The sequence below is a fragment of the Bradysia coprophila genome, chromosome II, assembly GCF_014529535.1.
Source record: "Bradysia coprophila strain Holo2 chromosome II, BU_Bcop_v1, whole genome shotgun sequence".
NCBI classification, from domain to species: Eukaryota; Metazoa; Arthropoda; class Insecta; order Diptera; family Sciaridae; genus Bradysia; species Bradysia coprophila.
The window spans coordinates 12165336-12178477 of record NC_050735.1 but is presented as its reverse complement, the minus strand read 5'-3'; the positions used below and the strand labels follow the sequence as shown (position 1 = coordinate 12178477).

The 13142-nt window shown below is 37.5% G+C and overlaps 2 protein-coding genes and 1 long non-coding RNA gene across 3 annotated transcripts; 2 read left to right on the top strand and 1 right to left on the bottom strand.

The window, feature by feature from the left end:
• The first annotated feature begins 189 nt into the window (after positions 1 to 189).
• Positions 190 to 625, top strand: LOC119073429. Its single transcript, XR_005087043.1, has 2 exons — positions 190 to 480; positions 552 to 625. It is a non-coding gene; the product is annotated as an uncharacterized LOC119073429 (long non-coding RNA).
• A 466-nt stretch (positions 626 to 1091) lies between these two features.
• LOC119073427 (mitochondrial mRNA pseudouridine synthase Trub2-like) lies at positions 1092 to 2688 on the bottom strand. Its single transcript, XM_037178888.1, has 4 exons — positions 2463 to 2688; positions 2212 to 2400; positions 1739 to 2142; positions 1092 to 1353 (listed from the first exon to the last, which is right to left on the bottom strand). The coding sequence occupies exons 1-4, from the start codon at positions 2599 to 2601 to the stop codon at positions 1135 to 1137; spliced, it is 951 nt and encodes a 316-aa protein (XP_037034783.1). The 5' UTR covers positions 2602 to 2688; the 3' UTR covers positions 1092 to 1134.
• Positions 2689 to 4049: 1361 nt separating this feature from the next.
• On the top strand, positions 4050 to 5018 carry LOC119073423 (sex-regulated protein janus-A-like). Its single transcript, XM_037178872.1, has 5 exons — positions 4050 to 4169; positions 4257 to 4358; positions 4427 to 4531; positions 4708 to 4832; positions 4898 to 5018. The coding sequence occupies exons 1-5, from the start codon at positions 4118 to 4120 to the stop codon at positions 4988 to 4990; spliced, it is 477 nt and encodes a 158-aa protein (XP_037034767.1). The 5' UTR covers positions 4050 to 4117; the 3' UTR covers positions 4991 to 5018.
• Positions 5019 to 13142: the final 8124 nt, after the last annotated feature.

Genomic DNA, 13142 nt, shown 5'->3' with positions numbered 1-13142 from the left:
ATTTTCCGTTGTTAAACTTCCGAAACATCACAAATAACTATGAAAACCTTTGCTTGAGTCCAAATTCTTTGGAAAAGTACTTAGTTGCTGCTTGTTGAAGCAATCGTATAGTATGTGGGTGGTGAAACATCTTGAGGTGGAGCTCATGCTTGCATGGCTCAATGTGTTGTAGCCACACAAACGAACAAATTTGACGTTAAAATACGTTAAAATTCCGACAAAAAATTGTGATTTAAACCAAAAACGAAACGATGACAACCACATCGATAGCTCAAAAGATAAAAGAGAGGAATACCGCTCGTCAATTAAGATTCGGTTCTCCAAAATTACGTGACCATTTGCGACAAACAAAAACAATACACAGGCAAGACAAGCACTTCAACGATCTTTTGTTGTATATCCGATTAAAATTAGAAATGCCGAATCAGAATAAAGGAATCCCGTGTGATGTCATTCGATAACAACAGAGCATTCGAAAATGTAAGTCGAAACTGGTTACGCTATTCAAGTAAAAACGAAATTATGAATTTCGATTTTTTTTTCTACGAAAGGATTTCTTATCCCGTATTGTAAAAGACGAACTCCGAGAAATGGACATTGACATTGAGCTGCAAACGCAATTTTATGCAGAAATCGAACAGTGGTCAGTGAAATTTTGACTTTCGCCTGAATTATGAAATTGATCGAAAATTTTCAGGACAATTGAAGAATTCGAACGAGAAAACGATTACCTCCTCAACGATAGGCCAACATTTTTCTGTCCTTTTTGTCCAAAGTCCGAACTGAATTTCCATTCGGCCGATGTAGATCAGATATCGTGCCAGAGATGTGCCATTCGCTTCAAGTGCCTCGGAACACCCGACCAATTCCATGAACTTTTCCAACGACGGCTGGTACAGCACGAGTTGATATGCGATGAAAATTTGAAAATTTTTCGTCGAACCAATTGCACCGAACGCAGCCGTCCAGGGACTGAATGCCATTTGTATGGAATGTGATTTTTACGCGAAACTCTATTGAGATTCTGTCGGCAAGCCGGCGTTTCGCTTGTGTGTACATAGCCGTAAATAATAAGACTTGAAAATTGTAAATTTTTTAAATGAACGACACGAAAAACAAAAACTTTTTCGTCTTTTATTGTGGTTCTTGCTCCTTCTCTGTCAGTTCAACATTTTCTTGCCGTAACATGTTCGGATGTTCATCAATGATTTGTCGGCACTGAGCCATATTGGTCACAACCTCTTGTAAATGCCAATTGCTTCGCAACAACGAATCTTTGTTGGTAAAATGTCCATGACGAATGCACCGTACGCCCGTGCAGCAGGCCACAGAGTGTAGTTGTAATCCGATTTCCTGAAATGTTAGAGGCAAATTTTATGTAATGGGAATATTCAACAAGTGTTTGGACCATCGAAGGCCATCGATTCGTTGTAAGTTTTGCTTCTAAGGCTTGATTTCCATTTACCAAAAAAGTACTCTCCGTGTGAGAGACAAAATTTAATTTTTTCGATTTTTGCTTTGTTTACTTGACAGCTCGCTGTGTCACGGCAGACGGAGTACTTTTTGTTGACTGGAAACCATACTTAATGCTTGCCATCCACTTAACATTTTTCGTCGTAAGACAGCTCAGTGAAGGTTTTGTATGGGTCAAAAAACGAGAGACACGAATTTCTCCCAATAGAAATCCTTCACGGTGCTCTCTTCCGACAAATCAATTCACTTCCCCGCACCCACTCACCTGAATCAGTTCACCAAAATACTTCACATGCTCATTGATCGCATGGACCTCTATTGTAAACTTCGGCCGATCGAATTGTACGCATTTCATTCCATACAAAATGGGCACTGTCTGGCTGGCAGGACGAATCAATCCCCTCTTAGCTATTTCAAAGGCCGAATTCGATTGAATGTGTACACCGCATAGTTCGAACATTTTCCGTTGATGGGACGCCTGCATCGATGATAGAATTGCGTTCATTTTGTCGGGCCATACGTGTGTGTAGTTGGCTCGGGCAATGACTAGTGAATCTTTGAAATTATTTTCAGTTGATGTGCCCAGTTCACCGGTTACGTGATATACGCGGATCAGGCGACTGTCGCGAATTCGGTGTATTTGCTGAGTGCCCGCATTCAGGCCGACCACTAAAATGTCAAACAATTTTCAATTTGAATCCGAACAAATTCGACTGATTAATGGATGGCAAGACGTACACAAAACGCCGGATGTTAATCGAGACAGATGCGATGTGTTGAATTTAAAGTCGCTAATTTGATGTCGCTCTCCAACGGCCAGAACATGATCACTCCAGTCAGTCGCAACGTCCACTTTATATCGATCATGGGGTGCGTCTGAAATGACTACACGTTCTATGGGGGGTCGAGTTTGAAGACTGTTTAAACCTGACAAAAGTTGGGATCAGTTACATCTTAACAGACAACTTAACGAGTAAACGTTAACGCACCTTTACACAAATTGCCCAGTAAGGATCTTTTGATATTGTTAACGCTAACGCCGGCTGGTTTGTACACGTTTATGATTCCATTTAGAGTATTCCACACAGTGTTCGCATCTTTTATGTGAGCCAGCATCGAGTTTTGCATTTTGATTTTATTTTTATGCGCCTTATTTGTTGGCTAAGGGCGAGAGGTTATGTGTGTATGCTCGGTTGTGACATGTCAAAAGTGTCAGAAATAATGTCACTGGCTATAGGGTAAATATGTCAGACATTGACATTGTTACCGTTGCTACATGAAATCAATGAAAGCAGGGGCGCCGACTTCTAAGGACAAGCGAGGCTCGGGCACCACTACTCGAATGATGAGCACCACTACATCTTTCCAGTTTTACTTGAAAGAGCACCACTACTCCCAGATTCGCTTGTTGTGTGAGCACCACTACTCCCAAACACAATTCGGCGTCCCTGAATGAAAGTGTAAACCAGGTATGGTCTGTTCATACAAACCGGAGGACATGGCGATTTCCTATAGACAAACTCACCTCTCATGAGAGGTGAGTTTGTTTATATGAAATCGCTATGTCCTCCGCTCCATACAAAGTTTGACATTCGACCATACCTTGTGTTGATGTTCATTGCATGAAATGGATAGATTTCCCAAGGCTCTGAAAGAAAAGGTTTGGTCACTTCTGAGTTGATCACAAAGGCAGTGAAACACAAATTTTGACAATTTAGACATGTTTGTTAAACACACTCCTTACAGATTGTGTGAAATGTCAACTTGATAAAAAATTTCTTTTTTCTTTTCTTTTCGTACAATCTTTAATGAGTGAGTTTAACGAAACATGTCTAAATTGTCAAGATTTGTGATTCTCCCGCCTGTGTAAGTGTCTGAACCTATTCTTTCAGAACCTTGAGATTTCCATACAAATTTTTAGTACACAGAAAATCTGTTCTAAGTTCGTGGAGGTGCCACTGGCTAATTTGGGCGCCAATTCTGCTTCACAGATGTCTGATATGAATGACCACTTGATTGTATATGGGAGAGAATCAGCCCAGTTTGATTGTTGGATTACATAAATTCCCATAGTTATAGTATTGACAGCACAATGATTTTATTTAAATTATCTTGTTCTGATCCTAATCGAGTTTAGAGTTGACAGGAAAATTTTCATTGTTTCAGTGTCAAATAAATCGGACTACGAAAGAACAATGGAAGCTCCATTCACCTAAATTCAAATTGACCTGAATTGTGTGAAAATTACACCACAGTTCAGCCAAGGCCACAAACCACACTTGTGAATAAAATGGCGGATTTCATACAAAAATGCACCTCCTATGATCATTGAATGTACAAACCAGGTATGGTCTGTTCATACAAACCGGGGAGGACATAGCGATGTCATATAAACAAACTCACCTCTCATTCCGCTACATACAAAGTTTGACATTCGACCATACCTTGTGTTTACATATTCATTGCCTATGATGATTCTTGTGTGTTCAAAGTTAACAGCTTTCAGTTCAGTGGATTTTTTTTCATGAGCGGCCCAAGGTTCGTATTGCTGTGCAGTTTACAAAATGGTTTACCCTATGGTAACGACGGTAAAGTAGAGTTCATGTCATTTCAATGAAAACGTCAAAAATATTTTACCAAAACAATGATTGCTAGTCTGTTACGCCGGCAAAATAATTTGTTTCTAAATTGTCAAGGTAAAATTCTATTTTTATTGTGACTGACAAATCTGTCGCAGTATTACTGCTGATGGATGGATACCAAAAACGTTTCGTAATTTTCAGGATATCACCGTTTCCGTTCGCATTTACGTAATTTCTCCGCAATCTTAAATATGTCCCAGGCCGCTCTAGACAATGTTCCTGTCGTTGATATTGACAAAGAAGGTAAAAATAGGATAGAACGAATGTCGCACTCGCACGATTTTCATTGTCACTGACGAGAATTTTCGTAGGTCGCTTCAAATATGTCCTGATCAAAGTGTACGCAAAAGAGCTTGAGGATGGATCTGAACCGAGTAAATTGGTCGTCAGAGGAAATGTTGACGCTCAATGGCATGGTAAGGTTGTCCCTAATTAGAAAATTCTGTCCTGTGTATCTCGTACCGTCGTTACTCTTCGTTGCCCTCTACTCACTCCACTTGGGAAAATATCATTTGACGAAAGCCAACAATGGAACGAGTGCCGGTCTTACCTAAGTAATGTGTATCACTTAAATCTGTACTGTCTGTTTCAGCCGATATATACGAGCAATTCACCGACATGTTAAAAGCTTTAAAACTCGATGCTGAATGTCTCGGAGGGGGACGCATCGAACACCATCCGGATGTGAAGAAGTTGAAAGTTTACGGATATTCTCAGGTAACTAAACTCTAATTTTCACGTCAGACGAATATATCTGCAACATTTTCCCATATTTTCGCTAGGGTTACGGCAAGGCAGACCATGCGGAAACCAAACGACTCTTGCGGACCAAATATTCTGACTATGAAATCGAAATATCTGATGAAGGTTATTGAATGTGAATAAAGGAGAATTTTGCGTTAACCGTTGTACCGTTAAACGAAGTCTGTGACTTTCCGGAGGTAACGCATAGAAAATATGGTCTGGAAATTGAAAATGGCTCGGACCGATGACCTTTCGTGCTGTTTCAGAGCACCCGTTCTTAATTCTACAATCAAATTGCTTGTGTGGGCTAGTAAGAGAGCCACACGGAAAAATGTTCCGAAAACCTTAGACTAATGACTGATCACACTTACACAGGAAACTACGTAAAATTTGTGGCCCCGACAGGAAATACGTAGCATTTGATAGTGAGGGATTCTTTTGGAAAACAGTCTACGAAAATCAGTCGTGTCACTTTCTTAAGCTTTTTTGGTATGTATCTTGAAAGATCTTGATGCACAGTTCTCAAAACCATTTTCAAAAAAAAACAAAGTTTTTCTGGACCCCAAAAGCTTGGAAAATTGAGGGTTTTTCACTAGAATTACAGCCAGTTGAGGAACATGTTCGACCATGCTGGATAGCTGAGGTCATGTACAGTTGAGCCGACAGTAGGTTGTGTTTACCGTTTACTACGTGAGATATTAGTCAACGAAAAAATGGAAAATTTTATCTAAATTGGTGAACGTCTAAGTGTGTCCGTAACGCCTATACAAACATAAAAAAACTGAATTTATATGAGAATTTCAGACTACACTGTTATTTAATTCTGTTCTCGTGCCTGTTCTTGGAGTGCGTTGTCAGAGTTTGTCATTATTTTGATCGTGGTAATCTATAACAGATGAATAGCCGTGTGTGACAGATTAATGTCACACTCTGTTCCTCTACGAGGGCCTACTTTTGTGAAATTGATTCTTAAAAATTCTTGAAATAATGAAAATTCTCGAATCCCACAAAAATCTCAAAAAAGGAAAAGGTTCCGTTATTACTGTACAAATTAAACTTCCAAAACATTTCATATCAGTTTTGGTGACGAATTCTGCGCCTAGACGTAATCAATTTTAACCAGGAAAATTTTAATAAGAAACTGTCGACGAGAATTTTACTGATGAGATTTTACAACGAAAATTTTACACAAAAAATTGCGTCACAAGTGGCAGATGATTACTGCCACTTGTGACGGCTTGTGACGCAATTTTTTTTTGTTGTAAAATTTCGTTCTAAACTCTCATCGGTGACAGTGTACATCAGGGCCTATTTTCAGGACTTTTCTATTGAAAATTTCGATAATCTTCAAAAATTTCGGAAATTTTTGGAGTATTTTTAGGAGTTTCAGGGGTTTTAACAATTTTAATTCTCGAAAATTTTGCAAAATTCTTCAATTTCAAAGTTTTGAACATTTTCAAGATATACTGCAGAATTTGCCAAAGCTCAATAAATTTCGAGAATTTAAGTTCCCTAAATTTTTGAAAATTCTCGAAATTTTTGAAAACTCTCGAAATTTGCAAATCTTTTCCTGAAATTCCTCTTCATCAGGAACGGGCCATGAGCGGAGTTCGTGACGCTAGTGCTCCTTCCCTAAAAAAAGAACAACCAACGGGAGGACTAAGGAACCTATATGGGTAATTCCAGCTAATTTGTGACTGTTCGAAATATTTTCACCAATTGAAATGCGATTTCGGCAAACCTTTTTTTCCTTGAAAGCTCTTGTTCAGACGCGTCGTTTAAGCCCCATATTAGGTCGGTGGCCGAAAATCTCGGGGAGATACCACCATAAAAATGTATGGTTGTTTTTAGGAAATTTTTGAAAATTATAGTTTATTTCACGAAACCTGAACCTATTATGACCCAATATGAGGTCATTGTAAAATGCGGTCTCTGGGAGATATGACCAAAAAGTGTTTGTTTGTATTCGACATTCCGAGATATTCTCAATAAATCTCAAATGATTTTTGTTAATTTGTTTTCCTGTAGATGTGAACGCTATAATTCCACAATTGCTCCAAATGACACGAAATTAATTTTTTTTTGAAGATTTTTGGTTCATTCTGCTTCGAAGTAAGGTGAAATCACCTCGACCCAAACGTTGTCGAAATTACATTTTTTCAAATAAAAACTGAAGATTGGTGTCATTCGAAAGCTACAGCATATGACTTCACGAGAAAAATAACTTTGGGTCACTCAGGTTAGTTGCATGAGTGTAGTAGGTGAAAACAGCTTCCCAGTGGTGAAGCTTCCCAGTGGTGATAAGTGTCATCCTCGAATTTTAACTCGTCGAGATTATCTCGAAAAATTTTGAAGCCATTTTTTTAAACGGTTTTGAGCCAAAGAAACGTTTTCTGTTGGGTAACAACCACCAAATGCGAAAAAAAAAATCCTGGCTGTTAATGACCTCCGAAAAATATCACTTTTATGGACATATCTCCCCCAAATTTTGGGCTACCAACGTCATATTGAGTCATATTAAACTGTGCGTCTTTCCCATAGCTTTCAGGGAAAAGAAAGTTTACCGAAATCAGTTTTTATTTGGTGAAAATATTTTGAAAAGAAAAGTCACAAACGTGTGACGCAACTAACCGCTGACTTCTGCGATCACACAAGTCACACTTGGCAGGCTAAAAATTCCAATTCTTCTTGGTATGAAAGCACTATGTCTCCTGAGTATTAGAAAATTTATAGACTAATTTGTTACCGCAAAACATAGCCAACACAATTAACTTTATGACTCACAGATAACGAAATTTGTAACGCAACTAACCATGGAGTTACCCATATACAGGCGAACATTTAAACTTTTTCATATTGAACGATAGTACTCCTCAATACGAGTTCAACGAGCCATAGATCATGAAAAGCAAGAAAATTTGTCGACAGAATATTGAACATTTTGATGCACACGATCAAGCATGAGTGGTACGACACTGAATTATTTTATCGATGATATTTTTAACGTTACGAATTGGCAACGGACACATTAGAATATCTATGAGTAAGTGTTACATAGAATACTGAAACTGGACAGTGTATCGTACGAACGTAGACACTGTAAAAACATTTTCACGTAAAATATAGTACTTTCTGCAGCTGACCACTATGATCACTGATGCTTGAAGTGCGTTGATACGACAAAAGTGGTTAACTTTGACGAAATTCGTTGGTAGTGTCACGATGTACTAATTGGCTATAATACAATACGTTCGTCGTTCATTATGTGTACAGTAATTTAATTGCCCCAGTGAACCGAAAAACATATTTTCTGCAACATTGTACAATATGTGGATTTTGTCTTATATCATCATATAAATGAATCAAAAAGTTTCTTACATTCATTTCGTTCTATGTTCATATGTCACACTAATATTCCTCTTGTTATGCTGCCACTGTGAATTTAATAGAGAATTGTATCTGAAGCAGCATCTTTTCTACTATCTACCTTGACGAAAGTTTAATGGAATTAGAGCAAGCGAAGAGAGAAAATGTTTATTTTCGAAACAAAATTACGAACTAACGTTTTAATGACTGCTTCAATAAAAAAGGACCTTTGTGAAGCATAATCCATAATATTTCAGAACCAACAGTGAACTAGAGAGATTGTGATTTTATAAGTTAACTCACCACATGTGTGGTAGCCTTATGACCCTCCAAGTAAAACAATCGTCACATTACTTGCTTTGCTAGTAAATTTTGTAGTAAATAGTATCAAATAGTAGCGCTAGGTAGAGAATTGATCCTAATTTAAATATGAACATAGGAAAATCCAAAATCCAGGATTTTGAATTACATGAATTGAAAAATTGAATGTAGTCTATGTAAATCGACTAAACTAACCGGATTGCTGTATAGAACAGTTAATATTACATTATATGACGTTCATGTCATTCCATTAAAAGGCGAAACGAAACATTTTATTCCGTCAATTTTACTATAAAAAAGGTAATGCAAAAAGCAAGGTAAACGGATTACGATTTAAATTGCATTTTTCGTTACCAAAAGGAATATTTTCATCAGGTTTGTTTGACTGAGCATAGCCCGTTTTTACCGTAATTAAATTATGCATTCAAAGTACGTTGCACTTTGCCTTAAGCGGAGAGGGTCTCATTTATTATTATTATCAAACAGTAGATGATTACATTGGATGCGGTGGAAGTAATAAGGAAGGGAATAATCGATTCTTTTCGCGATTTTTTGTCAAATATCAGCAGAAATACGAAAAATAAGAAAGTCGTACATCGGGCATTCTCATAATATTGTCATATTTTAAAGATTTTACAAAAAGAAAATCTTTGAAAAAGCACTTCCCACTCAATTTCACACCCAAATCACATCCACCTTGAACTTAGTCGAATATGGTTTAACGAAGAGAATCGTCGTTAAAGTCGTCAATCGTAACATGAGTACTGTTTTTGAAACGTCAAATCACCAAAGCAAAAATTTAGTGTCGGTTGTGAAAAATGTAATAATTTCGGTGATTTCGATGTGTTTTAAATCAGATTTTGTGCGGAAATGTGCTTTTTGTGTTTTTTTAACATTACAATCAACGGTTTACTTTAAATATTCATCAAAGCAAACGAATTTATGAAAAATTTATGGTGACCAATCATGTAAACAAACAACAATATTGTCGTTTGGTGTGATGTGAGGTTCAAAAGGAATGACCCAGTAGAAATAAAATGTCGGCGGTAATCTTAAAAATTACGTTTTAGCGGAAACGCTTTAGTTTAAATGTGTGTACGCTTCCGGTGAAATAAATTAGTTCGAAAGTATACACTATTGAGGAGCTTTACGATAACACCTTTAGTTAGAGGGGTGTCACATCCCTTATTCATTACATGAGGGATCAATTTTGTGATACAAGTCGAACTCACGAGGGTGTATTGAAGGAAAGAGCTTTGGAAACTGTTGCTTCGACAAATGTAAGCTGATCGAAATAATAGTTTCCAAATCGATGTGCTTAAAGTCATACGATTGAGTTCACGAGTCTCATAAATTGTCCCAAATGAATGAATTACTTCCAGCATCCAATGTATGCTGTTATATTCTGCCCTATACGGAAAGTTGCCATTACATGTATGTGTAATTTTCATATATGTTATGATAACTTTCCGCATGGTACAGCGAATAATAGTACATTACTATCTTGCTGGGAATTTGTTTTTGTTGAGGCATGTGGGAAGGCAAAACGCGTCGAAACAAAAATTATCCCAGCAAGACAGTACTATGCTTTGTCGTCCTGCAGCTAGAAAATGCGGAAAACTGGTTTTTGTTTACACGGTAATGAGTCGTTTTCTGGCCGTAAAACAACAAAACGCTAATATATACATCATCCGATTTGTTCTGTCCGTCTTTTTAAGGAAATAAAACCTGAAACGACGAAATCGTACCGCATTTAGCTTTTGTTCCTCTCGGTAGTATAATCGGCTTAAACTCTTAAAGTTTGATTGAAAACTTTTACTTCTCCAAAAGGATTGCTGATTTTGATTTCAGCCCTGTACTTTCGATGCCCACTACATTTTCAAATTTGTGAATAAACAATGAAAACAATGAGACTACCATGGACTATGGACACCATATAAGCTAGAGTTCAAATAGAATCTTTCTCACTTATTTGCTGGATAGTTCACACTAGCAAACAATCCAAAATAATTACTTTAAATGTCATCAAACGGGTGTGACTCCGAAGTCATCAAGTTTGGTAGTTGTGGTCAAATACCAGAGACTTCCAAGGAGACGGTTTCATAAAGTAATCTTTCGTGTATTAGCTGAGTGTGTCCACATTCTACTACAATAATTTACCAATGATTTACCGTTGCTCTATCACGAAAAGCGACAGCTGTCGCCGAAACACCCATTTGTCAAACTTCAACAAGACTTGCATCGATGGGACCACTTTTATTTACCCTTACCATTTTTATTCCATCCCTTACCGCCTACAACTACAACCTCAATCAGCTCCGATGGCTACGAGCTGATAAATACTATCCAATGATATCCGATTTGAGTGTACATGTTTAATTAAAGTGCAACAAGAAACAATTCAATTCACAGTAGCATAACGTTCAACTTTTACCTGCAGATACGATTACAATCATTGCCAATTTACCTCGACGGCTAATTATGTTCCTAGGAAGTACATTGTCCTAATTAGCTGAAAACATTAAGTGAGTATTTACAAATTACCTACACTCTATAGAGCAGAGAGTGCATTATTTACTTACCTACACGTGCATAAAATTCCAATCCAATCCAAATTTGAAAGGGAAAATGCACCGTAAGCAAACGATTTCCTTGAATTTATTGCTTGCTACTTCGAAAAAAGTTAGAGAAAAGGAAAAGAGAAATGAAATTTCAAGGGCTTCTCGATCGCCTTGGGCTCGTCTGAGGGTAACAGACATAAATGTAATTCAATTTATTTTCATTCATATTGTAATGCAAGTTCACACAGAGTTAAAAAGCGAAAATAATGCGGAAACGAAACGTATTCGACAGTACAGAAGAAAGAGTTCCAAGAAATGTTGCCAAAGAACATTGATAGGCACTGCATTAGACAAATTATAATACTGCAGGTGGCAGCTAATGCATAAAAGGGAAAGGATCGCATACATAACCAATTTATTTTATAGCTCAATACGAAGTACTGGGAGCTAATACGATTGCTATACCAGAAAAAATGTATCCATCTATATGCGTATGTACAGTGTACACGATAACTTGCACAAATATCATCCGATTTTTAAAATAATTTTTTTCCCTGAAAGGTAATGGCAGTGGTATGTTCCTGTTCGAAAATGGGCATATTTGCTCCGCCAAAATAAATGTTTTAGTCGGTCTCACGACAAACAGTCACGTGCATGGAAATAATGCGGTATCCTGGTATCCTAGATACCGGGAAGTCGTCGGGGCGAAAAATTGGATACCGGGAAATTGAGCCTTCGCCGAAGGCGATTTTCTTTTTTTTACTGTAAAAATTAGACCTCACCGGGAAATGTCTATTAGCGGGAAGTACTCATCGGGAAATATCTATAAGCAGGAAGAATTCAGAACTAACCGGGAAATAGTTGTCGCCGAGAAATCGGAAACAGCTATCACTGGGAAGAACTCACACCGGGAAATATCTATCAGCGGGAAGAATTCAGAACTAACCGAAAAATAGCTGTCACCGGGAAATCGGAAATAGTTATCTTTGGGAAGAAATCACACCGGGAAGAACTAACACCGGGGAATATCTATCAGCGGGAAGTACTCACTCTATCAGCGGGAAGAATTCAAACCGGAAAATAGCTGTCACCGGGTAATCGGAAATAGCTATCACTGGGAAGAACTCTCCGGAAAATTTTGTCAGCGGGAAGAACGTATCGAGAAGTTTCTACCAACGGGAAGAACTCATTGGGAAGTTTCTAACAGGGGGAATTCTGCGGCGCTTTCGCTCAAATTAAAGTTTCATTTAGAATTTTGAGTTTGTACAGTTGCAAAGAATGGTACTTTTTATGCATCAGCATCATCACAAATCAATCTTTTAAAAATATCGCTCGCTCCGCTCGCGAATTTATTTTTTTATATTTAAGTAAATTAAGGCAGAATTTCCGAAAGATTGTTATGCATGATTAGAACAGAAGATAATTTTCCAATGTTATATCAAAAGATGGATCTCGTGCAGTTAGTATCTTTACAAACATTATCTTATACAAATTGATGAGTGAAAATTCATACAGAAGAAAGTCACGAAAAGGTTATAGCATTGTAAAAATTAATGTTACACTTAAATCTGCACAAAGGACTATAAAGGGATTAGGAAATAATATTCGCGCCACCGGTAAGTTACTTGCGACTCACCGGGAAAATGTTGTCAAAATTTTCGGATACCGGGAAGTTTCGACTTGGTTACCGGGAAGAAAACATTATTTCCATGCACGAACAGTCACATCCAATCAAATGAGATAAGTTTATTAAAATAGATTCATTGGATTCTGAGTCTAGAAGTAGACTGCTCGGCTCTGAGTGTTTTTCTGCATATAATCGAGTAAATTTCATCGGAATTTTCCAATCTTTGTTTTATCTGAGAGGTAATTTACAAATAGATAAGACTAAGATTTCAGTTTAAACCCGAACTTGACCTGAACCTGCATTTTCACTTTCGGGTTTGATCTGAACCTGAAATTTTTCAGATCACGTCGGATTCGGGTAACCCGAAATTGTCGGTATAACATTCCTGTTTTCGGTGTAAAAATTTCG

Bases quoted from the DNA above. Each gene is read 5' to 3' on its own strand.
- LOC119073427 (XM_037178888.1), bottom strand. From the start codon at position 2,601: ATGCAAAACTCGATGCTGGCTCACATAAAAGATGCGAACACTGTGTGG. The intron at 2,143-2,211 runs GTACGTCTTGCC...TTGACATTTTAG, and splicing joins ATTAACATCCGGCGTTTTGT to TGGTCGGCCTGAATGCGGGC. The intron at 1,354-1,738 runs GTGAGTGGGTGC...CTAACATTTCAG, and splicing joins ATTTTGGTGAACTGATTCAG to GAAATCGGATTACAACTACA.
- LOC119073423 (XM_037178872.1), top strand. From the start codon at position 4,118: ATGATTGCTAGTCTGTTACGCCGGCAAAATAATTTGTTTCTAAATTGT. The intron at 4,359-4,426 runs GTAAAAATAGGA...GAATTTTCGTAG, and splicing joins CGTTGATATTGACAAAGAAG to GTCGCTTCAAATATGTCCTG. The intron at 4,532-4,707 runs GTAAGGTTGTCC...TGTCTGTTTCAG, and splicing joins TGTTGACGCTCAATGGCATG to CCGATATATACGAGCAATTC.